This window comes from Mixophyes fleayi, chromosome 9 (genome assembly GCF_038048845.1).
Source record: "Mixophyes fleayi isolate aMixFle1 chromosome 9, aMixFle1.hap1, whole genome shotgun sequence".
Lineage (NCBI taxonomy): Eukaryota > Metazoa > Chordata > Amphibia > Anura > Limnodynastidae > Mixophyes > Mixophyes fleayi.
This window is the reverse complement of record NC_134410.1, coordinates 119635692-119660332: the sequence shown is the minus strand read 5'-3', so window position 1 is coordinate 119660332 and position 24641 is coordinate 119635692. Positions and strand designations below refer to the sequence as shown.

At 41.9% G+C, this 24641-nt stretch overlaps 3 protein-coding genes across 3 annotated transcripts in view; 2 read left to right on the top strand and 1 right to left on the bottom strand.

Annotated features, from left to right (window-relative positions):
• The window catches only part of AK8 (adenylate kinase 8), a 187380-nt gene that overhangs the window by 5150 nt on the left and 157589 nt on the right, over positions 1-24641 (top strand). The window lies entirely within an intron of this gene.
• Positions 1-24641, bottom strand: part of LOC142101115 (sperm acrosome-associated protein 9-like) — a 36173-nt gene that overhangs the window by 7366 nt on the left and 4166 nt on the right. The window lies entirely within an intron of this gene.
• On the top strand, positions 2392-23010 carry LOC142101118 (uncharacterized). Its single transcript, XM_075185321.1, has 8 exons — positions 2392-2516; positions 6743-6961; positions 7666-7725; positions 9996-10055; positions 13489-13530; positions 14856-14920; positions 17126-17214; positions 22135-23010. The coding sequence occupies exons 1-7, from the start codon at positions 2438-2440 to the stop codon at positions 17204-17206; spliced, it is 606 nt and encodes a 201-aa protein (XP_075041422.1). The 5' UTR covers positions 2392-2437; the 3' UTR covers positions 17207-17214; positions 22135-23010.

Sequence of the window (24641 nt, the reverse complement as noted above, 5' to 3'; positions counted from 1 at the left end):
AAGGTCCTCAAATTTAGAAACTTAAAATATGACAACTGGTATTGACCATATTTGATTGGTTTGAAATTCATTGAGTTCAATTTGAATAATTTTGGCACTTTTGTAACCATAGTGTGTCAATGCTTCTCCTTTGTGAACTTTAGAAATGGGTGTAATCTACAGGGAAAGTGAGTGTGGGTGCGATTGGTGGAGTTTTGGCACGGCCTGGTCTGATTGGGTCTGGTTTCGGTAGATTTTGGGCTGTACATCTTTTGTTCTTTTATTTTGCTTCCTAAAACATTGGAAGGTCTGGGCCCACTTTACCTGGTGAGGAGACTGAAAGGTCTGAGAAGTCCAGTGGATGTTACCTGAGGACAAAGCTTTGACCAATGATGAGCCTAGATTTATAATTGTCACTAGAATTATTTTTTTTTTTTATAAAGTGGTATTACATTATTTTATATTACTTCACAGAATATAAAACGAATGTTAGAATACTAAAAACGAATAAATTAATATAAAGACAAAAACCACAGAAGTAATTGTAATGCTGGTTTCCACATTATTTACTAATACAAATTAGGTTTTAGCAGAAAATAATAAATGCATGTTAAATACATACAGACACGTGACATACAGAATGCTTCATAGATCTGTGCAGGCCGGTGATGTGCCCAGTGCAGTCTGTACAGTTAGTTCTTTGTCAGTTTGTGCTCAGTTGTCCTTTCAGCCACTTTATAATCATATGGACACAGTTGTAGGATTCTGGGAGGTGATGTTGGGTGCAGAAGTTATCCCCACATCTGTACTGGAAGCTGCTGGCCAACCCGGTCTTTCTGCTGCACAAGTGGCAGCGCTTAGATCTTCTCTTCTCATCCCCCACATTAGATGTTATGGGGAGAATAAGGGAGCAGCACCCACTCTGCTCTTCCCACAGCCACGAAGTCTCATTTTCTCCCCGAGACCATGATCGGTCACACTGGTCTTTCTTCAGGTCATTAATCGGGGGCAGTACCGGGAGTGCACTGTAGGACGGCTCTGTGCTTTGTACATTGCCGGAAATTTTTCAGGTCTGTTAAATGTTGAGGAGCAGGGCCGCCTTCAGAACAAATCGGGCCCAGTACGGGCCCCCGTGCCCCCCCCCATGAGCAACACATACTTACCTGGGGCCCGCCGCTGGTCTCCGCTATTCTGTTTTCAGCCTGGCTGATACCGTGATAGCCAGGCACCAGGATCCGATCGCAGGGGTGGAGGAATCCTTCCCCCTGCCTGCGATCTGTCACAGGCAGAGCACATGATCGCAGGGGGAAGACAGAATAGCGGAGACCAGCGGCGGGCCCCAGGTACGTCTGTGCTAAGCTGTTGTACCGGGCCCCCTGGTGAGCCCGGTACAACAGTACCCCCCGTACCCCCCTGATGGCGGCCCTGTTGAGGAGCACTATGTAACTCCTGCGACGGTAGCATGATGGTGCAGCCATAGCTGGCCGTGGAACCAACCATGGTTGGTCTTGGTGTCATCTTGCTTGTGTTCAGAGATGGCGTTATCTGATATGTTGGCCAGATGTAGAAGCCATCATGGCATCCTCTTGGGCAGAACCCCCGCTCAGACCCGCTGATGATGAAGTCCCACTGTCTCTGGCCACAAGCTTATTTGAACATTAAACCGTGAAAATAAAAACTCGTATAGTTTTTACTTACAGTGCTCTCGTTTACATTAAACTACATATATTTGGCATGTTTATACTAACATAGCAGATGTCATTTTTGGGTAACTTAATGGCTTTGAACTGTGTAAAAGTTACAAAGAGCTAAAATCTCTAATATGTTACAAAAAGTCTTATCCCTTCCCAGGAAAAAAAAAACAATATAATATAAAAGTAACTCCCAGAGGAATAACCACACCACAAAAAAAAAAAGAACTGAGCTATACTCTCATTGCGCGGTAAGAACACTGACACTCAATGGACGACACTTGTAACTATGGCAACTGACTGAGGCGTGACGTCAAATTCGCGGGAAAAAGATGGGCGGGAATATACAGACTGCCGCCAGCAGAGAGCACTATAAAGAGGTCTGCGCTGCGGGCTCCAGGTGAGTGATAGACAGAGGCTGCGGGGATAGGACTGGTGTATGTACAATAATAAGAATATAGTATGAGTGAGTCCGACATCCGGGGCTCTGATAACTGAGGTAGAGCTGGTTCCTATGTGAGCAGGGGGTTTCCTGTATGTAGTCAGTGGGGAGAGCCGGACGCAGCCGGGGCGCTATGCCTATGTCACAGCGTTAGTCTGTGGGAGTCTCAGCTGTCACCTAACACACACACCCCCCCTCCCCGGTCACATGACCGCCTCGGTGCCTATTGGTGCAGGTGAGTTCGCGGTAAATGTTTGAAGGGGGATCATCCCCGATTCCCTTTAAAACATTTACCACCAGCTGCGCCATATTAGATCTAAGTATCATGCTTAGATGTACTATGGCGCAGCTGCCGCTGCTCTTCCTGGTGTTACCGCTCCTGGTGCTGAGCTGTGCGGCCACAGGTAAGCCGGGGAAGGGGTCAATGAGGTCTCCCCCCTTCATAAATGTACCTGATTGTTGCACTGGGGGAAATGTGTTCATAGTGAAACTTGTTAGAACGGACAACAAGGCAGAACCTGCTACATTGAATGGGGCTTAATGTGCATTGGACTTTTTATTTTATTATTTAGTTTTGGTATAACTACTCTAAGAATTGCTCCACATGACTGCAGCAGTGTGATTTATATAAATAAAGCCATGCACCCTTATGTTTGAAATTTTAATCTGATTTTGGGGATACTTTGACAGCACCTTGGTCATAAATTGCTTAGAAGAGAATCTGTATCTTGGATTCTTACCCAGCAATTGCATGAGTTGTGCAGAACTCTTACTGGCGGTTTCAATACATATAATCTTTGTTTTTATTTCTTGAACATATATTTTTTACTTTATTCTGTTTTCATTGAATATACTTACAAAACATCTATTGTAGAACGTTAAGCATCTGCTTAATATGCATACAGGCATTTTTTCTTCTTCATGAAGGATGGCAACAAAGTGCAGGCTTTCTTGTGAGACAAGAAAGGATTACAGCATGTTTTCTGAAATTCTTCATATTTTAGCAGCAGAAGCTTTTTATGATGGTAGCAGACTGAGGTTTCAGGATCATTGGTTATTGCATCAGAATCAAAAGTTGTTTTTTTTTCTTCATCTGTAAAGTGGTCCCAGCAATGTAATCCAATGGTTTTTGAGTAAATAGTAATATGGCAGTACATATTTAAAAGACTACTAAATGTGCAGCTGCCATGATTGACACTTTCTGTGTCTCCCTCTCTTTCTCTGGAAAGTTTCAGTTTTGGTCTCTCTAAAGGGAATCCCCTTTCTATCCGTTTCTGTTTGTTTAATTTCCTTGTATGGGAGTTTTATCCCATTGCCTCAGTTTAGTTCACTTTTTGGTATGGTTTTTAAACAATGTGTAAATTATGTATGCGGTACAACAGTAATCGAGCATCAACTAAATTATTATTTTTTCTCCACTATGAAAGAGTACCCGGCTGATTTTTTTTTTTTTTTTTTTTGTGGTAGTAATTTATACCTTTTTTTTAAACACCCCCCAAAAATGGTATTCCTAATGTCAATTGAATCTAGCGTTTTTAATTATATTCGAAAAATGTGCGTTTTTGCCGTAACACTAAACATGAGGCAGATAAAGTAATTTGTTTTGGATTCGGGAGGAAGTAACCTTAGGGGTCAAAATTTTGTGTTGATTCCTTAATAAACACCCGTAATACTTCAAATAAACTGGATAAAGAAGCCGCGATTAGTAAATTATTTAATAAACTGAAAAATCGATATTTAATCAACTAATTGTCACAGTTGAGATATTTGGCGAAAATAGTTGTTTTGACATCCCCTCAACTAAAAAAAATTTCAAGAAAATCTGAGACGGGTGGTGGACATTTCATGTTTTTTGGGTGATCTGATGTGGAATGACCCAGCAGCTGAGGTCTAAAAGGTCAACATTGGTATTTAGTTTTGTCTCAGAAGGTTGTCGTTTAGGTGGAATAGGGTGTGTGAAGAGAAACTTTTTTTGTATTTGGACCACAGCTGAGGCCTGCCTCAGAGAATTAGGCCTAATGGCGTTGGCCATAGAGGTAGTGCCATAGGCCAGACTACACTTGAAGTATTGAACTAAATTTCCTATCCAAATGGAGCAGAAATACACAGGATCAAGGTCAGCTTATTTCACTAACAAAAAGGTCAGAGGGGACCTGCATTGTTGGTTTGCAAACAGCACTCTGGAAAGTGGCAGTTCCTTTACAGATCATGAGCATATTCTCATTACAACAGACGCAAGTCTATTTGGCTGGGGCACAAAATGCATACAGCAAATAGCACAAGGCCAGAGATGGGAAGAGATAGCTCTGCTACCCTTAAGGGGGGTATTCAATTGTCCGCGGGTTTGAGCGCGGAAAAACTAATGCCGTTAATACGGTAATCTCCGGCTGGATTTCAGCTCACAGCTCCCTGAGCTGCGAGCCGAAATCCAGCGAGTAAATTACCGTATTAACAGTTTTTCCGCGCAGGATTACCGTAATAACGGTAATCCTGTGCGGACCGCAGGATTTTCGGCAATCCCGCGGACAATTGTATATGCCCCTAAATGTAAGGGAAATGAAGGCTGTGGTCAAAGCATGCATTTACTTCTAGGGCCTCATTACAGGTCAAGATGTCAGAATACACTCTGACAACCAGAGTAGTGTCTTTTATAACCCATCAAGGTGGAGCGAAAAGGTCGAGCTATGATGGAGGTACAGCCTCTACCGTTGTGGGCAGAGAACAACTTGACAAGCCTGACAGCAGCTCATATAGTAGGTGCTATCTGCACCAGAGCAAGATTATCTAAATTGAAATGTCTTGCACCCAGGAGAACGGGTATTGAACAAACAAATATTTCACGATCTAAGGTCGTAAGGTCGGGCCATCTACAAGTCGACCTATTATACGTTCATAATTTAACTGAAGCTTAATGCGTTCAACTTGAAGGGTTCTGCTCTAGGCAAAATGCAGCTTTGGCATCACATCATAGCAATGGTTCCCAAACTGCGCCAAGGCTCCCTGGAGTGCCAGGGTCAGTGGTAAGGAAGGCGGGGGACTATTTGGTAATTATTTTGGCTTAGGGGTGACTTGAAAATTTTTTGGAGACCCTAAGGGTGCCTTGAACTGAAAAAGTTTGGAATCCACTGCCCCGTAGTGACAGTGTATGCTGCCATGCAGGTGTAAGAGGAAACGAGTTATTTTAGGCTGGTTTCCTTTACTCTTCCATGGCAGCATACTGCCCGCCCTAAATTTTTGTTTCTAATATGGTATTAAGATAATTTTTTCAGCGACCTGGCCGGGGGTCTGGTCATGTATAGGTGGGATGCGTATCGGAGATGCGGTTTCCTGGGATAGACTGGTACCTCCCCGCAGCCTGTCGAGTTCTACCCTGAGGCCCCTCCCCTGAGATCGCCACACTAGCTGGATTGTTGACTCGTGTTGATATGTTCATATAAGGCTCCGCATACTCAAACCTTGACTCTATGGTTAAACTATTTATTTATTTTCCCCCCTAAATGTACAGGACCTTAATTCCCCGACTAAAACACGATTAGCAATTAAAACATTTTTTTCCAAGATAAAGAGGGCACGGTGGCACTACAAGAGACTTATTTCTGTTCCAGAGTGCCCTCCTATCCTTACGGATCAAGATTACCCAGCATGTTGTTCGGCAAATGGCCCACTTAAATGCAATGGTGTGGCCATATTATTTAGATCTAACATTTCATTTACGCTACATCAAAAACTGGAAGATAAGCAGGGACGATACTCAATCCTAATGGGCCAGCTGGACAACAAAACGGTCACATTATTCTCCTTGTATACACTGAGCTCCCATCAGATACCCTTTCTAAGGACAGTATTTTGGGAAATGCAGAAAATCTGAATGGGTAGCCTTATACCAACGGGAGGCTTATCTAATTTCATCGAGTAATTGCGGAATATGACTTATGATGCCTGGCACGCATTTTCTCCTGGAGAAAAACACTTCACGTACCACTCCCATATTCAGAAACTTGCTCTAGAACTGACCTAATCCTTACTGACAAATGGTTCCTCCAACATTCAAAATCAGTGTCCAATCACATGGTCAGACCATGCTCTACTACTGTGGTCCTGGTCTCCCTTGGTTCTGACCTCTCCTAGTCCGTGGAGATTACCTTCTTACCTCCTTAACTCCCTCAAAGGTAAAACTGCCCTCCAGGAATCGCTAAATGACTACCTTGCCATAAATTCAGCGACGGACACCTCGGTGGTCACACATTGGTGTGCCCTTAAAGCAGTACTTCGGGGAACTGCGATCCATACATAGGCCAGACTTTAAAGGGCCAACGTCTTTATGCAAAAAAAAAAAAACTAGACCGCCGCCACCAAAAATTTTCCAATTCGCCCTTCTCCACTCCAAGAGTCCTGGCCCTATGTCTTCTTTCCTGTCCTGACTCATGTGCTAAGCCCATAGTGTATGCTGCCATGGAGAAGTAAAGGAAACTAGTTTAACATCTAAAAACAACCTGCCGTTTCAAATGGGATTACCTCTGTGCTGTCTGACATACCTGTAATAGACTGGTTAAGAATAATTCCCTGGTAATTTTGATATATGTAGGGTAGTAAAGCAATATATTTATAATCCTCTCTTTTTTTATTACAGATGGTTGTCCTGTGATATTTGTAAGTAATGTGACAGATGACTGCCGAGCCATCTGTGGTAATGTTACTTATGATATAAACACAGACTGTTTATTAGCCAAACAAGCCAACGGTGGTGGATATTGTGTGACAATCCTACATAACCTTGCAGCTTGCAATGGTACATGGGAATACACTGATGGATCTGGCCACATTACTACGGAAAATGTGACCTCTGAAGGTGATTATTATAAATCTGACTTCTGATCTAAGGAGGAAAATGTCAACAGTATCAGTGGCGGACCCAGGGGGGGGGGAGCGGGTGATCGCCCCCCTAGCAGGGGCTTGCTGCTGGCGGCTGCACATTGTGTGCAGGTCCGTTCGGCAGAGAGTCCTGCCCGGCTGCTCTGATTGACACAATCAGAGCAGCCGGGCAGGACTCTCTCCCTAACTCTCTCTGCCAAACGGACCTGCACACAATGTGCAGCCTTAGTTGTCAAAAAGGGGGCGTGGCTAAATCGCCCCCGGTACAATTAAGTTCTGGATCCGCCTCTGACCAGTATTGTAATCAAATGACCATGTGGTAAATCATTCAATGAATGGTTAGGAACTTTAGTGTATTACACAAAATGACACTTATAGCATTGTAGTTATCAGATATCCATCCAAGTGCCTTTTATTAGAGCTAACCTTTAATGAGCCAATAAACTTTGTATGTCCATTAATGAGTTGATCTACTGTGAAGCAGAGCTCAATCCAGTACATTTACCATATATAATCAATAGTCGGTATTGAACATTTGTTTGTGTGAAATGACACACAAATTAAATAGCAACTGGTGAAACCCCTACTCTAAATTCTGTCTAGTTCTACAGTCATTACTACAGGTGATTTTGTATTACTTTTTATTCTTTGTACCTTTATTCCATTCTTTTCCCTGTATAGAAGCGCTGCAGAGATGTCTTCCACCTACAAACAGTTCTCACACCGCAGTTTCTGTTACAGGTTTGTTGCACCTTTTTCCTAGAAATAAGTTTACACCCTCTTGCATGTTACTGGCATGGGCAATGGCTGAAATGACGGTGGGTTCATTTTCTTCTGAAACATTACCTTTAACATGACCTAATACATCATAAAAATTACTAGTTACATTTTTAACATTTTTTTTGGCATCGGCTGTACTTACCACTCCAACCGCATTTTGCGGCGGGGGCGCGCTTGCGCACAGTTCTCTTCGCTTTGCACCGCTTGCTTCCGGTATGCATGTATTACCCCGCCACGTGTTACCTTCCTGTTGCCACAGTTTTAAGCAGTCATAATGTTTAATTCTCTTTTCCGTTGGTTCGATCAACCATATTTTATCCGTTACAGTATTTAGTGCCACTAAATCAAAACTACCTTCCTTGTGGAAAAGATCTGGCACACTCCCGGGTCATCTTGACCCATTTGTCGCAGTACGCCGTTGCGTACTCGGCATATTTCTTATGTATAATATACCCCACCGAACCAATCGGCCATTCCTTAGGCAACACTTCCCTGACCATCTCTAGTGTTTCCATAACGCACCACTCCGCAACAACTGGGATCAGAAAAGTACCAACTTCGCAATACCCTGTCTTTCCAGTTTGGGCACTTTACAACTGTCAGCACTCGATATTTTATTATTATTATAATTATTCATTTTTATTTATAGGGCGCCACAAGGTGTCCGTGGCGCCGTACAGGGACAAAACGAATTACAATACAAGGTGAGACAGCACAGTACAGTAAGCACAGTAACTCAGTAGGCTCAATGCACAGCTAGAGAGGGCGGGAAAGGGGGAGGGAGGATCCGCAAACAACGGAGCCCAAGAAGGAGGGCGCGGAAGACGGAGACCCCCAGAGGGGACGGGGCGAGGAGGGTCCTCGAGGAGGAGGGCAAAGTAGCTGGAAAGCAGAGTTAGAAGTGGTGGAAATAGGAGGAGAGATGGCCCTGCTCAGAGGAGCGTACAATCTAAGGGATTTACTATATTTACTATAATATCAGCGGTTGCAGCGTATTTCCCCCCCACAACTCCCAAGTCACAATCACGGTTGCACAATCAACCATGCCGCTCCGATCGCACCACTTACAGATGCTAGCTATCGGTAAGCTTTGCGATTATTATTGGCAATGCGACGAAAACCTCTTGTTTTCGCTTCGGCGTCTATTTATAACCTGTTCTTTTAGAACACAACGCCACAAAGGTTTCTTTAACTGTTCTCTCTTCAAACACAGCCTTTATTTCGTTTCCAGTATACCTGCCCTGTATACCAATCCTCGGCCGTCCAGCCTGCCTCGTCAGGCAGCAACCAATGTTCCCTGTCTCTTCAACAGTAAATCAACTTTTACTTCAAAATAATACAATTCATATACACATACACATTTGTATTCTGTGCAGAAAATTAATTTCCCAAACAATAGTAATATCTTTTCAGAGGCTTTAACAAGTGATTATACTTATACATATATAACGGACTATCAAAACGACTGCTCAAACACGTGGCAACAATACCGGTAGTACACATACGCAATGCAGGCAATACACATACGCTATGCAATGCAACACATTTAAAACGCAAAACGACAATAAAAAAACAATTTTTTTCTTGTCCCTAGATTCAAGTTGGCGCTTCTTGGATTACACAAAAACAGACATTCGGATTCACAACACAGAATGAACAGGTTTTGAACACATTGCGTTCTTACCCGTATATGACGCGTCTCCACCCTTTGTTGAGGAACCGAAATCCGTAGGCTTTGTGAATCGTCCGGTAGCATAACCTCTGCTATGAGCCCCCAAATTATTAGTTATTTAATCGTTTTCCAATAACCATTGTCTATGCGATTTGTGTGGTTCCAAAGCACAAGCAATTTATTTCGCAAAAGCAAATAGAAAAACAGTTCAATAAATAAGTACAGCTAATACATACTGAAGACTGTGGTCAGAGTGACTGCAAGCTGATTCCAGGGAGCGATATATATTAATGTTACAGTAAATACAATACAGATGACTTGGCATGTTTCCATAGGTTCAGGCTTCAGGAAGGTCCAGTGTAATGCAGTCCATAGGTCAGTTCAAACGGCGCCCTCCAAAGTTGGTGGTCAGCTCTCCAGAGGATGAATACTAATTTTCCCGCCAAGGACTAGTTTAAACTGGTCTCTAAATCCAATTTAGTGCTACAGTCATTACTACAGGTGATTTTGTATTGCTCTTTTTATTTTTTGTACTTATTCCATTCTTTTCCCTGTACAGAAGCGCAGCGGAGATGCCTTCCACCTATAAACTGTCCTCCCACCGCAGTAACTGTTACAGGTTTGTTGCACCTTTTTCCTAGAAAGAAGTTTACACCTTGTTTCTATGATGCTAACCCTTCTATTAAACAATGCTGAAACACTAACGATAGTCCTAAATCCTTCAGGAATAATCCTGCCCCATCCTCTAGGACAGTGGTTCCCAAATGTTTCAGTTTGCAGCACCCTTAGAGTCTCAATTTTTTTTCAAGTCGCCCCTCCAAAATAATTACCGAGTAGTCCCGTATAATACACATAAATCCAAGGGAAAAGTATGTTTTTATATATTTTTTTTTCAATTATATTTCTGTCAAAGAATAATTTACAGCGCTAGTAAGAGGAATAAGATCAAACAAAATAAAACATGTACAAAAATCATCACACTGCCCCCCTTCACGATCTCACACTCTGGAGGGGGGGTCCCCCTATAGATCTCACACTCTGGAGGGGGGGCCCCCCTATAGATCTCACACTCTGGAGGGGGGGCCCCCCTATAGATCGCACACTCTGGAGGGGGGGCCCCCCTATAGATCGCACACTCTGGAGGGGGGCCCCCCTATAGATCGCACACTCTGGAGGGGGGGTTCCCCTTCACGATCACACACTCTGGAGGAGTTTCTAGTCACCGTCTCCCATTTATACCTTGTCCGTACATTTGCCTCCTGTTGCATAAAATAGTTCTATATAGACGGGATACCAGACCCTTCCTACCAGAGCAAACCTGGCCAATCTGTGGCTTTCCAAGTGTAGTGAAACTGGAGGTCATCGCTGGGGGCTTGTAGTTTCACCTGGAAAGCCACAGGTTGACCAGGCCTGTTCTAGAGTACATGGGGTATTCGGTTATTGTATAAGGGTTCTGTAGGTTGTGGCTGCATGTCTGAATTGGGAATAATTATAAAAATTGTCTATGCAGGCAAAATGCAACTTGTAGCTCTCTAAATTTACTTTAGGAAGTTGTCTCTAAGCACATGCTGCCTCCTATAGATTCGCAATTACTTTGACTCCTTAGATGTTTGGCTTTTGGAAAAAACTGTATTTTCCCACCTACTTATTTAATGAACGCAGTTAGGCCACTTGTCTTTACCATATACCAGGTTGTTGACCCACACTAATGATTTTAAAGACAGCCAGCAAACAGTCATTCGTACACCAAAAAATGTGTAGGGTGTTATCTGCGTACATCTCATCACTTGTTCATGGCACTGGTTACATCACAATCCTTTCCATCTGCCACCTCTTAAGGGAATAGGTAGTGGCTCGATGGCAAAGGTGCCCAAGAGGAGGACACTGTTGCCATTTGTCCTAATCCCAACGATCATGCAAAGGTAGGCACAGAGAAACAGACTTTTACATTATAAGATGTATGTGACCTCTCCACAACACCAGGTATTTAAAAAGATAGAAAAACTCTAAAAAAAAAAATTTCCAAGTGTTCTTGTATGAGTAAACTATTTTTGTTACTTTGGGGGGGATACTAGAAGTCAGTTCCTAGAAAGGCCATCATGTGGACTTTTGTACTTTTTTTTTATTTATTTTTTTTTTATTTATATGAATGTAGAAGTACTTAGCAACTTGTAATGTCCTTAAATTTGACAGTAGAGGGGACTTTTTTTTTTTTCACTGCTTTTGTACTATTGGTGCATTATAAAGGGCATATTCAATTGGCCAAAATGCCAAAAATCAGTATGAAGAGTCCACAGCTATATCTACTAACAGAGGGAGCCAAATGAATTGTTTGAATCCCAAGTAAACCCAACATGCGAGGCATGAAAGTAACATGGTTGTGGGATAAACCTGGTGTCTGTCGGTCCTTACCCTAGTAAGACTGATAAAAGGTGATGCTTAGTGTTGCTGAGGAACTTCGGGTGAAACTAGGACTTGTGATTTTTTTTAGTTTGACTTCTGTGGGGCAGTTTAGTGTTGGTTCTGTTCCTATCAGCTGGGTTCAGTGAGGTATCCAGAGTAAAGTGGCGGGAACTGATCCTTGGAATCCTGTCGTGGTGGCAGAATATAGTAATGATGGACAGTTGCATTGTATGTTTCACTAACAACAACCATATGAAGAGGGATAGTGTAAAGTGCTAAGAAGTTGTACATACTGAAAGAATAGAATTAAAAATAAAATAGAACGCAATAAATGATGTGGTAAGGCTATGGTTGTAAGTTAGAGGAATGGGAGTCTTATGGTGAGTTGGCAAATCTGAGTATAGTTCATGGGGTGGGTGGGAGGTGTGAAAATATATGTATAACTCCCAAGATTTGGCCTCAAGATTTAGTGGCACATTCAAGCCGAATTTGGCTTCTGGGGCGACAGACCACTGGCTGGTGAAGCGATATGTCTCCTGGGTCTGCCTGGAGGCAGTGTGTTTGCATTTATTTGGTAGCCTCGTCGCTGGCAATGCTCAACAGCTCCCAACCATGGCTGAAGTGTGGCAGCTAGCGCACTTGGGCTGCAGCGCCTCAACTGGACCACAAAGTACAGACAACCCTCAAGCACGGTTTCAGTGCCCTCAAATGGAACCAGATATAACTGGCATAACTCTGCTGGGTGCTCTCAGATCCGACAGGACCACCAGTGTAACTGTCCTCTTTACTAATATAAGTCTATCTTTGCACATACATTTTACGAAGCACCACGTCTAAGTAAAGCATGTGCAGAGGTAGGAGAGACCTGGCCACAGAAATAACTTTTTGTCATAGTGGAAGTGGAGGGGTAAAATTTTAGCATGACTCTGGCAGCCAATCGCAATCTCTCACTCTGGTTTACTGTGAATTGGAATCTTGGGGACTCTGCTTTAATCATTTAGCGGCATGTATTGCTAGTGAGCTTGTGATAGAGATATATATATATATATATATATATCTCTATCTCTATCTCTCTTTCCCATAGCTTTATAAACTGCAAAAGGTTCTGTATTGGAAGAGGTACTTCCGCTGTAAACTTTAACGGTCTGTACTTTCAACATTAGTGCCTCGTTGTGTATTAAGTTCTGTACACTTCATAAAATCGCTTGGCCTGAAGTAACATGCTTATAAATCTGATCATGGAACTACTTTTAATCTTGTAATTTACATTATGGGCAAATACAGTTTCTAAAACCAATATTGGTGCACGTGTAGCAGCCCCAATGCAATCAATGAGTGATAAAATTGGAGGTGATTAAATTTTTCAGTCATGTCCAGTAATCTGATCGACGGAAAACCAATATTTGCCTGTGCGTGCGGTGATCTGGTTATCCCCATAGCAACAAGCCTTTTGGTACAAATGTCATACACACCTGCATGGAAAAAATGGAAGCTAATTCTGTCTGGCTGATTGGCAGGATTGGTCCATGTGTGGCTCAGGATAAGCCAATGAGGGTTAAATTAACATCTGCTTATATAACACTTATAGCACAATTTTATGTATTACTTTGTCCTAACTTAATCACAATTTTTTTTTATTTTTTTTAAAGTTCCATGTGGTGGGAATGATTCTTCTTCAACCATGGGTACAGGTAAATGTTTGAAAATATTTTTCTGTAAGTCTTCTATTATGTAACATGAATTGTTCTGGTGCTAAGTTTCTTCTGCAGAGTTGAAAAGTTGTGCAATAAGTGTATAGTTCAATTGCTTCCATCACAGATGGCAAAACCAATTGTATCACACCAAGGTTTCATAGACCCCTCAAGCAATGTGATCACTTGTTTCTAAAGCTGGGTACACACTACAGAATTTTCTACCAACTTTTTATGCCGATCAGATTTTACATCTGATCGATGTTCCGATCGCTCGGGCAGTGGATTGCATACACACTAGCCTCGTTTTTAGACGATAAAGGGAGGAGCGGACGTCCTGTTTTGGACTTTATTATGTCCATCTGGTGTAGACATAAATTGCTGCCAATAGTGCTAGATCCAAAATACCTTTTTAATCTCTACATATTAAATATAGAACATATTCAAGAACATTTAGACATAATTATTTAGTCTTATTTAATCCTATAAATCAGCCGTCTTCCGATCCTGCTGTTTGGAGAGGCTAAACCATCAATATTTCAACAGGAAGACTAAGCCAGAAACTACAATCTATTCTACAGGATATAGATGAGCTGTTAATACTTTTTTTTTTTCTTATGTGTTTTGTATTTAATACGTAGAAATTAAAGGTATTTTGGTGTAGTGATGACTTCTACACCTGCGTGAGATACAGACCCTAAGGATGTGGGGATATGAAATGTGAGTGAACATATCAGTCCCTTGCAGTTATCTGTTTAGTATGTAGATCATAGGAGGGGGAATTCAGATAAAATGCATGTACAAGCCTCTAATGTTTATAACCTGTTTTGCACAAAGAAAGTGTTTAATTACATTTATTCTGTGATGTTTTTTTTTGTTGTTTTTTTGTAATTGTATTATAATATTGGATTATAATGTAAAATAAACACTTATGAAGACATGATTATCACTTATAGTGCCTACTTTACAGAAATCTTTTGCATCCGTCAGGCAGGGCTTTAGTGATGTAGCAAAGTTCTGTATTCCGGATACAGAACAAGTGTAGAGCAACAATATCTGTGAGGAGCCCCGGGTCTGGTTTACCATGATTTTGGGCCACTGCAGGTATTCCTTGAATTGCCCTAGTCAGCCTTACTGGCTGGTGACTGATCAGAAGGAAGAAGCCCACTTTGCCTTTTTAACTGTATAAAACCTATTAAGGACGCAAACATGTTACCAATGTGGAACTCTGGTCTGCAAAACATTTAAATTAAGAATTTGTGTAACAAAGCTAAAGTAAACCATTAATTTACCAAACTTATTTATGGATTTTGTTCTTTTTTTAGTTATTGGTATCACAGTAGCTTTTGTCTTAGTTGCCATTGCCGGTGTCGTCGTTTGGGTTGTGTTGGTAAGTAGCTATCGATTTCTACAGCACCATTAATTCCGCAGCGCTGTACAGAGAACTCACTCGCATCAGTCCCTGCCCCATTGGAGCTTACAGTGTAAATCCCCTAAAAGCAGTCAGTTAAGCTACCAGTATGTTTTCCTTTCCCTACTCCATTTCAGCCCACACAATGGGTTAATTCTTCCTGTCTACACTAGCTGATCAGGGGGTTATGTCCCACCTGGCCCCTATATAAGGCAGCTCCTCCCTCTCCATGGTGTCTTTTCGTCCTGTTTCAGCAGTGTTGGGACATGGTAGTGAGTGTTTGTTTGTTTGTTTTTTATTTGAGAGGGCTTACCTGGCGAGGTTTCTGGCTTTTCCTCTGTGCTGACTGTTGTGTGCAGTTCCAGCCGGGGAGTTGGTCAGGAGTTCTCTCTGATAAATTCTTATGAGACTCCCGGTGGTTGTGCACGACGGACACGCGCGCATGTGGCATGCGCTGCCTGTAGTGAGTTTCTTGTTTGGCGCAAAGCTGGACAATCTAATGCAGAGGTTAGCAAGTGGCAATGCTAATCGGTTACCACAGGACAGAAAGGTGAGACGTTTCGGGGTTAGCACTTGTGTGTGTGTGTGTGTGTGTATATGTATGTATATTCTTGTGACATGCTAAGTACAGAAATCCACTAGCTTGACGTTGCACTCCCACTCTCCTAAGTATAATTAACAGATAAATAAAAACCTCTATACTGCATTTGAAAAAATGAATAAAGGCTATCTAGACTCTTAAGTACAGAATATGCAATGCCTGTAAGACAGGCAGTTGTAGGTATGTTGTAGCTTCACTGACCATGATATAGTCTAGTGATGGCTAACCTGTGGCACTCCAGGTGTTGTGAAACTACAAGCCCCAGCATGCTTTGCCAGCTATCGGCTAGTTATCTACTGGCAAAGCATGCTGGGGCTTGTAGTTTCACAGCACCTGGAGTGCCACAGGTTAGCCATCACTGATATAGTCTATAGTCCAATGAGTCTTGGGACCTAAAGGGTAAAATCCCTATGTTGGTCCCTGTGACTTGCTGCCATAACTTTCAATATATGAAAATGATTTCTGCCTGAAAATACCTGTTGAAACCTCATATCTGTTGCTGCAGTCTGACCTATAGCTCACCGACCTTTAGCAATATCTGTAACCATGGAAACAGCGGACTGCAGTAATGACAGACAGGCACTGCGCTGATTCCAATATTCAAACTTGGTATAATTAGCAAGTGACCATCCATGCATCATTATTAGTCAAACAAGGGTGCTGTTTCTACTCTGTGCAGGTTAACTTATCGGCCCCTAATAGAAATGTAAAACTATGCCTTGGATAACAAAAAGAAAGTACAATGTAATAGTAGAACTATAGCGTAACCATTTTATACAATCTTGGCACTCTTATGGCATGAAATATTGTAACCAGCTCCAGTCCAAAATATTTTGACTTGACAAGTTCCTTGACACACAAACTGGTACTGATCAGTGTTGCAAGACCTAATCGGCAATAAAGCACTGCACAAAGTTGGGCTCACGTTGCTTTATTTATGCACCTCATTCATATCTAGTTACACAACTGCTTCCCAGTCATTGGACCTGCTTATTTAAAGTGGGAGATGAGCTTATATTGGGTTTACCTGAAAATGGGCATTGTGCAAACGGTAAAACGGCCACTGGAAGTCTGACCACGTATTGAATAATCTATTTGTAACATGATGATGTCTGCTGCCCCGTATGACTTAATCTTAGCAGAACAGCAGTATAGAAAATATTACTCCCATCAGACTTGCGGTTTAAACTTTTTAAAATGAAATATTTCTTTCTTACACACACTTCTGCACACATTTCTCCGCTAACCTAGTAAGAGGAGGATCTGTGCTTTAGTAACCCCTACAACCTGGTGTGCAAAAGCCGTGCCTCACCCCCAGCAGGTCACATTGTACTCATGCAGACGTCTGACCTCAGATGTGGATTGGCTGGAGTGAAAGGTACCTATGCTTGAGCATGTCTTCCCCATAGTGCTTTTGTAAAGCTTTATTTCCATAGAGTTTGCAAAGATCTTTTGGATCTACTGTGAAATTTGCAGACTTGGTCCTGTGATTTAAGATGAATTTTTATATTAAGCTCTGAAGTCATTGTGCTTTAATTTATTCCTTTTTTTTTTTTTTTGTTTGTTTTTTTTAATCCTGACAGGATAGGATCCGGTTTCCATGTGGGCGTGAATATAGAGGAGTAACACAGACTGACCCAACACAGCAGACCACCTCTGTATAACGAACTATGTAGGTTTCTTAATCTGTAGCATCCAAGTTAATTTCTCTTTATAAATTTGAATGTATTTTGTGTTGCTAATAACTGGCTATGCTGTTCTTCATACAGTCTGTTGTAGGCGAATCTGCACTCTACCAGGTGGACTGCACCTTGTAGATTAGGGAATTATACTGAAAAGTGGAGATGTATGGAAATGAGGCCCACGATTCCCACACCTTGTTGATGGCCTTAGATGTGTTATGGAGAATACTAGGCATAAATCCATGTGAAATGCCACATTCTACTGATGACTGTCTGTAGGGTTGGAGCTTGAGGTTGCTTTTGCAGGTAGCTGCTGAAACGATGTGGCTAAACAGCTTGTTCAGATGTTTGGTGATTGATTGGACCACTAAGAGGAGGAACCTGGGGGAGAGGGTCATTGAGGTGTAATAGAATGGACAAGAAATTTCTGAGTTCCAACTAGACAGTTGCTAGTTTGGGATATTGCCACCATATGGGGAGAAATCGGCAGTCTTTTAAACATCCTCTCCAGCGTCCGCCAGTTGTGTCAGGAAAAAAACTCCTTCTGTATTGTTGGTACTTGGTCCCCTCCAAAATGCAGGAGTTTATACGTGTTCTTCTTTACCCTAACACAGAGCTAGAGGCTGTGTTTTACACTTATTTCTTCCTAATCCTTGTCCAGGATCTCCCCCAGATCCTCCTCCCAAGCTTGCTCAGGTGCATCTCTTGTAGCATGTTCTCCCAGTACAAAAGAGATGACAACCTTTAGTTGTTGATTGTCAGAGAGATGGTCTAGTGCACAATTCAGATTTGACAGAGGTGTGAATTCCTCAACTGTAGGAACTGAAAGAAATATTTATTTGGATTATTTAAATTTAGTTTTTATATAGTCAAGTGAACCAAACGAGAAGTCTCTAGTAATAGAATTCAAATATCTGATACCTTTCCTTTTCCATGACTCAAAGGAGAACAGACTGCAGCCTGGTGAGAATCTAAGATTGTCATAGTGTGGGATAATGGGTTCCAGGACCTGAGGCTAGTTTAAAAATTTTGTTTGCTCTATTCTCAAGTGTCAGTCTGTGGGAAATTGCCAGATGGTGAAGAGCTCTCTTTGGGCGGCTGACCTCGGGAAGCCAAAGGACAGAAGAGACTGGTGAAATACCCAAAATTTACACCTAGAGAAAGTTCAAGTTCTTGTTGAGTTTGAGGTTTTCCGTAGTACACACTGGGCGAGCTGTGCTGTCAAATATCAATGTTATTTTTTATCAAAGTTTTTATTGAAAAGTTTTACATAAATATGGGGTACAGAATATAAAAAGGGAGTTAAACAATGAAGAGGGGGACGGAGTAGTTGCTCAATGAGTATTTTCATAAGCATATTATGTTACAATAAACTATATATTCTCAAAGAATAAAAACATTATTCAACCTGAGTAAGAAGAATAGATATAACATAGCCAAATGAAGAAGTATAGACCTTTCAAGGGGAGAAAATGGAACCATTAACCTACTGATCGACCTGTGGAACTTCAAGTAGAGCTTGTGGTGAATGGGTAGTAGAAAGGTGTAGGAGGTCTACCAGCGCTCCGGCTCCTTCCATGACAAATATGTGCCAGTTTAGCCACTTCAAGAGTGGGGCTTAAGCGGAGGTAGAATAAGGCATATCGATCGTCTCCATCTTGAAACTGTGCTGAATTTTCTAGATAGCGTAGGAGGAGCAGCAACCTTCCAGTTTTGGGCTATCGTTGCTCTGGTTGCTAACGGTATAGGGCCCAGAAGATATCTATCTTGTTTAGAAATTGAGGAGGGATATATATGAAGTAGAGCCAGGCCTAGATCGATGTCAATAGAACCACCCATAACAGGGAAAAAAAATAAATCTAAGACCTCTTGCCAGAGAGGACGTATCCTAGGGCATTCCCCAAAAACATGAAATATATCGGCTGTTTGGTCGCATTAACGTCGGCATAATTTTGTCCGTGAGAGCCATATAACATGGAACCTGGCCGGGGTGAGGTATAATCTGTTCATCAATTTAACATGCATCTCTGTGTGATTGATGCATTCAGATATGTGGTGTGAAGTAGAGTCAATCGTTACCCATTGTTGGGGAGAAATATTAAGGTGTAGATCCAATTCCCATTTAGTTTAGGCTGGGTACTTCGTGGGGACTGTGAGAGACTGAAGGTATTGATACCAAAAGGTTATACCTCCCCTGTTGGGGCTTTTCGTCAGTCTGTCACCTATGGGGGAGGGAGGTAGAGCTAGAGAATGAGGTGTCTTGGAGGCCGAGTGTATCCAGTGACTATTTTGAGCATATTTAAAAAAATCTCTGGCAGGGATATTAAAAACCCTCCTGGATCAGCGAAAAGGGGAGGAAAGCGTCCTGAGCATATAGATCTTTAAGCGAGAACCCACCCCTAGAGCACCAGCTGATGAGGTTAATATCTGGGATGAGTTACGAGAGGGCCTGAAGGGAGATGTTACGAGTTGGTAATGATAGCTCAGGATGCCAGTTCATTAATCTGTCCCAGATCAGCAGAGCATCAGAGATGGAGAGGAGGAGACGACGGGGAAGAGGGACGAGCGTTTTTAGGGGTCCACAATAGGTCTAGCAGGGAAAAGGTTGAGTAGGAGCCCCGTTTTAAATCTACCCATGGCTTAGTATTAAGAGGGAGAAACCACTCTCTGAGGCAAGTTAAAATGTAAGCCTCTTGTTCCCCAGGTGGGGAAGTGCCAGACCCCTCCAAACCCCTGCCCCCCCCCCCCCCCGTTCCCCTGTTGCTTGGAGAGAGTCATACGTTGGTTAGCCAGGAGGGGGCGTTTTTGTTTCCATACATACGATGACGTTGGTTTGTAAAGAAGATCCATATAACGTTTGGGTGCAGCATAAGGAATAGTGCGAAATATATGCATTCATTTCGGAAGCAACATCGTTTTAAAAGAAGCAATACGACCCAGCCAGCAGAGCTCGTAGTTGATCCAATTCTTGGTTAGTAACAAAAGAAGTTTGAGTAATTGGCTTTAAAGATATCAGCAATCTTAGGGGTAACCTGAATACCCAGGTATGGTTAGGATTTCTGAACCCACACAAAAGGAAACCTTTGCTGCAATGATGCTAGGGGAAGAGGGGGATGGAAACGGGCAATGCTTCTGATTTAGTGACATTTAATTTATAAAAAGAAGCAGCAGTATATTGATCTAAGATGAGTTGCGGTGCCACCAACGAGGTCTCTGCCCTGGTAACAAACAGAGATACATAATCTGCGAACAGGAATAATTTATGGGAGGTTAAGTAAAGTTTTATCCCTGGAAAGTCAGGGACAGAACAAATTGTTTGGGCCAGAGGCTCAATGACAAAGGCAAACATAAGTGGGGACAGAGGACACCCCTGTCTAGTTCCATTAGAGATGGAGAGAGGGGGGGAGGGAGGGGGGGGGGGGGAAGAGACAGGAAACCATTGCTAAAATCCTAGCTGTTGGATCCTGGTATAATGCAAATATTGAATGGAGAATGTTGCCTTGGAAACCAAGTTTGACGAAGACCTCCCGCAAATAAAGCCAGTGGAGCCTATCGAAGGCTTTCTCTGCGTCTAGGGAGAACAGTACCAGTTCGTCTGGCGTAGACTGTATAGAGTCCAGCACATTCAACACACATCTAGTGTTATCAGATGCCTGACGGCCGGGCATAAAACCTACCTGGTCCAGGTGGATAAGGTGAGGAAGGAAAGGGTTTAGTTGAGTAGGGAGAAGTTTGTCAAAAATCCTCAAGTTGGAATTCAATAGGGCTATGGGCCTATAATTTTTGCACTCTGAGGGGTCTTTACCCAGTTTCAGTGATGGTCAGAGCTTACAGCATTTCGGCCGGAAAGCTGCCTCCCTCCATCACAGTATTATATAGAGAGGTAAGCAGGGGCACCAGGGTTTCCTGGAAGGTGGATTAAAAGGTATTTGTAAATCTGTCTGGACCAGGGGCCTTCTCTTTTGGGATACTCTTTATGACAACACCTACTTCTTGATGGGGGAAAAAGGAGGTTGAGAGATGTCAGGCAATCATTATCTAAGGTGGGAGGGTTTAAATGGGCTAGAAAAAGCAGAAATTGAGTCGGGCAAATAGCAATGTTTGTTGTAATCTAAAGGGAGCTAGAGTGGAAGAATGAGGGGGTGATGGGTGGAAAGTATTAGGGGGACGGTGGTGACCACCACCTTATTTCACTGAAGAGAACACTAAAGTCAGAGCTACAAGAGAACTCCAAATCATCAGCTAACCCAGATTGTAAGCTGCCACTTAGGGTACGAAAGGAGACTAGGAAGGGGTCAGTCTACAAGGTATAGGCAGGAATACTCCCCAGATCCTCTAATTCGCTTACAGATGGCGTCTAAATTTGAAGACCATCAGAAGATCGCTGTCATTCTACAGAAACCACCACCTTCCCTTATATTGGATGTTGGAGATACCCTCATATTAAGTACAGACTTTCAACATTACAATTAATTTTTATTTTATGTTTTGGGGAAATACGGTTTATTGGTATCATCACAAGAGAGATAATAAAAAGGACAAGCCAGAAATGGTCATAAACAAAGAACAAGTAGTTGCGTGTAGAACAATATGCAGAGTCTATGTTGGACTTGACTAAGGGATACACTTGCACAAAGTGAAAATGACATAAACACAGCCTTTTGTCCCAAGTCCTATATAAACACAGTAATAAATAGGTTTCCACACTGCGATAAACCACAATGATTATGGGGACCAAGCCTTGATTTAACATTCTGAGAGAGATTGGAATCTATATTCAATATCTTAATAAAATGAGTATTAAGTAAAAAGTTTAGAGTCTTGTAAAATGTCATTATCATATATGTTGTTGAATCCTTATTCATTTAAGACTAAATATGATGTCACTAATTGTAATATTTCTATTTCAGATTTTCCTGTGATTAATTCACCAGAGCAAGATCCATATGTCAACATTGCTCGAGTGACCGAAACAGACGCCATTTCATCCGCCCAGAGAGACAGACCTTATTGCATATTTTAATTACCGTAACTTCTTTTTGAAACATTGTATAAATACTGTAATTACTTTATGTATGTGTGTGAACTGCTCCCATTGTTCAAATAGTATAAAACTTCTGTCTTACTATGCTTAGAGGGTTCAGTAATGAAACTCTGAGCGATCGTTAGCTGCACTGCATAATTCAGTTTTAAAGTAATGTTTTATTGTATTTATTTTTCCCTTAAAGCAACTGGTTTAGACAATTAATTGCTCACTTTAATATTCCATCACTACTTGCTCCCATTGTCGACACTACACCCACTCTGTAGAATTCCCCTATCCTCCAAATGTACTTACCTGATTTGTCACCCTTCTACATGGCTCACGTAAAGCATGTGCTCATACAACCTATGGACCTCCAGATCGATGTTGTGTAACTGGATCACACAGCCCCACTAAGCACTTTATCTCACTGATATCTGGCAAGACCAGTATGCACTTTATGGCTATTATCCTGAAGTAGCAACCTTCTGTTTACCTATAGATTGTAAGCAGCGCCCTCCTACCTCTTTGTCTCTTACGCTCCAGTCTTGGTTTGAGGATTGTTTGTTGCGGTGGTACTCATTCAAACGATTACCGGATCCCGACAGGAATACACCGCCGGCCCTGGGAGGGCCCTCTGGGGACCGCTGGGCCCTAGGCAATTACCTAGGTTGCCTAGTGGTAAATCCGGCCCTGGCTGTGAGGCAGAAGTGCTAACCACTGAGTCACTGTGCTGTCAATAATAAACGGATTTTGAAAAAAAAAACAAAAAAAAACATGTGGAAGTGTTTTTATTCTAACCCCAATCTGATGTAAAGTATTAGAAACACACACAGTGATAGCTAATAGGGAAATCACAGTTCTACAACTTTTATCCATGAAAATCCTAAAAGAAAAGATTACAATCATGTAACATGGTAACGGGCCTCTACCAGGAAAGGAGGGTCAAAGAGAAAGGGTAGATGGATGTATCAATGTAGCAACATTCATCTGTTGAATAAAAGTAGGGAGGTTTGCAGATAATTACCAGAAAACTCATTTCAGTGAATGACCTGTTTATGCCATTCACTCAAATGAGTTTTCTGGTAATCGAGTACATTCATGTGCAAAATCCCAAATGTGACCTCACATAATTCATAAATAAAATACATTATTGAGGACAATATATAATGTACAATGGAAGTAATCAGTTCCACTGAACTACTTAATATTTTGTATTTTACTTTCCATGTTCCTGCAAGGCTTATTTATATATTTTTTTTTATTGGCTGTAATATCTGCAATGTTTCGCCATATGTCATTTGTAAACCAAAAAGGTAGGTGTGTGTATGTGTGTGTATATATGTATATATGTATATGTATATATATATATATATATATGTGTGTGTGTGTGTTAACCCGTGCATGATACTCATGCATTCTAGTCAAATCAAGCTACTTAAGGTGTTCTTGTCATGCATTTGGGCCTAGCCCAGGCCTCCTCAGGGGAAGAGCGTTACTTATTGACGCAAGCACCCTTTTTTAACGTGGTTTTGTCCACATGTCACCACCTCATAATTTTTCTCCACCTCATCCTTCATCTTCATCGCCACATCCTTCATCAAGCTACTTAAGGTGTTAAAAACTCCCCACTGTCACCCCCGGCAACCACCAACCACTCCCAACTGTCACTTCTCCTTCAAGAAATATATAGGTCAGTGTATAACTCTGCCCAGCAGGTGGCGCTGCAGCTTGGTTTTGTTTGTTTTTTTTCCCACACACGCCACTAGGCTTATATATATTAGATTCTTGACCATTATATAAAATCAGTAAGTTTTATTACATGTACGATTTGCTAAAGAATTAATTGCTCCAAAAATGAAATAAAGACCAAAATAGAATCATATCTTCATAAGGGATATCAATGTAAAAATTCACAAAGTTTATATCCTTAATCAAGAACCATATAAAAAGAATAGTTCACAAAATTTAAAAATTCTGGGTCCTGTCACAATCCATAAACCGATGTTAACTGTCTTTTACCCACAAAACTATTTTACAGGCTGGTGCTTCAGTAATCGTATCAAAAACCATCCTCCGTATATGTGTTACTCACAGTGGTTCGGGCCACATCTCCTTTCCAATAGTAGCCGCGTGTGTTCTACGTCGTTCCTCTGCCAACGTATTGAGACAGGCTATAGCGAAGAAACCTGTTTGAGCAAGGCGATTGGTACCCTAGATGATTGACAATTGTGGATCCGGAAGTTGTGCGCACAACCAGAAAAACACATGCATTCCATATCCCATTTAAGATTTTTAATTTGCGTATTCCTATTTTGCACCTCTTTGCGCCGGGAGAGGCAGAAGGGGCGTGTAAAAGTAGGCCAAGTATAGTAAAGGCATGTTCACATAATT

Excerpts from the sequence above, each read along its gene's own strand:
- LOC142101118 (XM_075185321.1), top strand. The coding sequence starts at position 2,438 with ATGCTTAGATGTACTATGGCGCAGCTGCCGCTGCTCTTCCTGGTGTTA. Across the intron at positions 7,726-9,995 it reads CACCGCAGTTTCTGTTACAG|AAGCGCAGCGGAGATGCCTT; the intron begins GTTTGTTGCACC and ends TTCCCTGTACAG. Across the intron at positions 14,921-17,125 it reads TCGTCGTTTGGGTTGTGTTG|GATAGGATCCGGTTTCCATG; the intron begins GTAAGTAGCTAT and ends TAATCCTGACAG.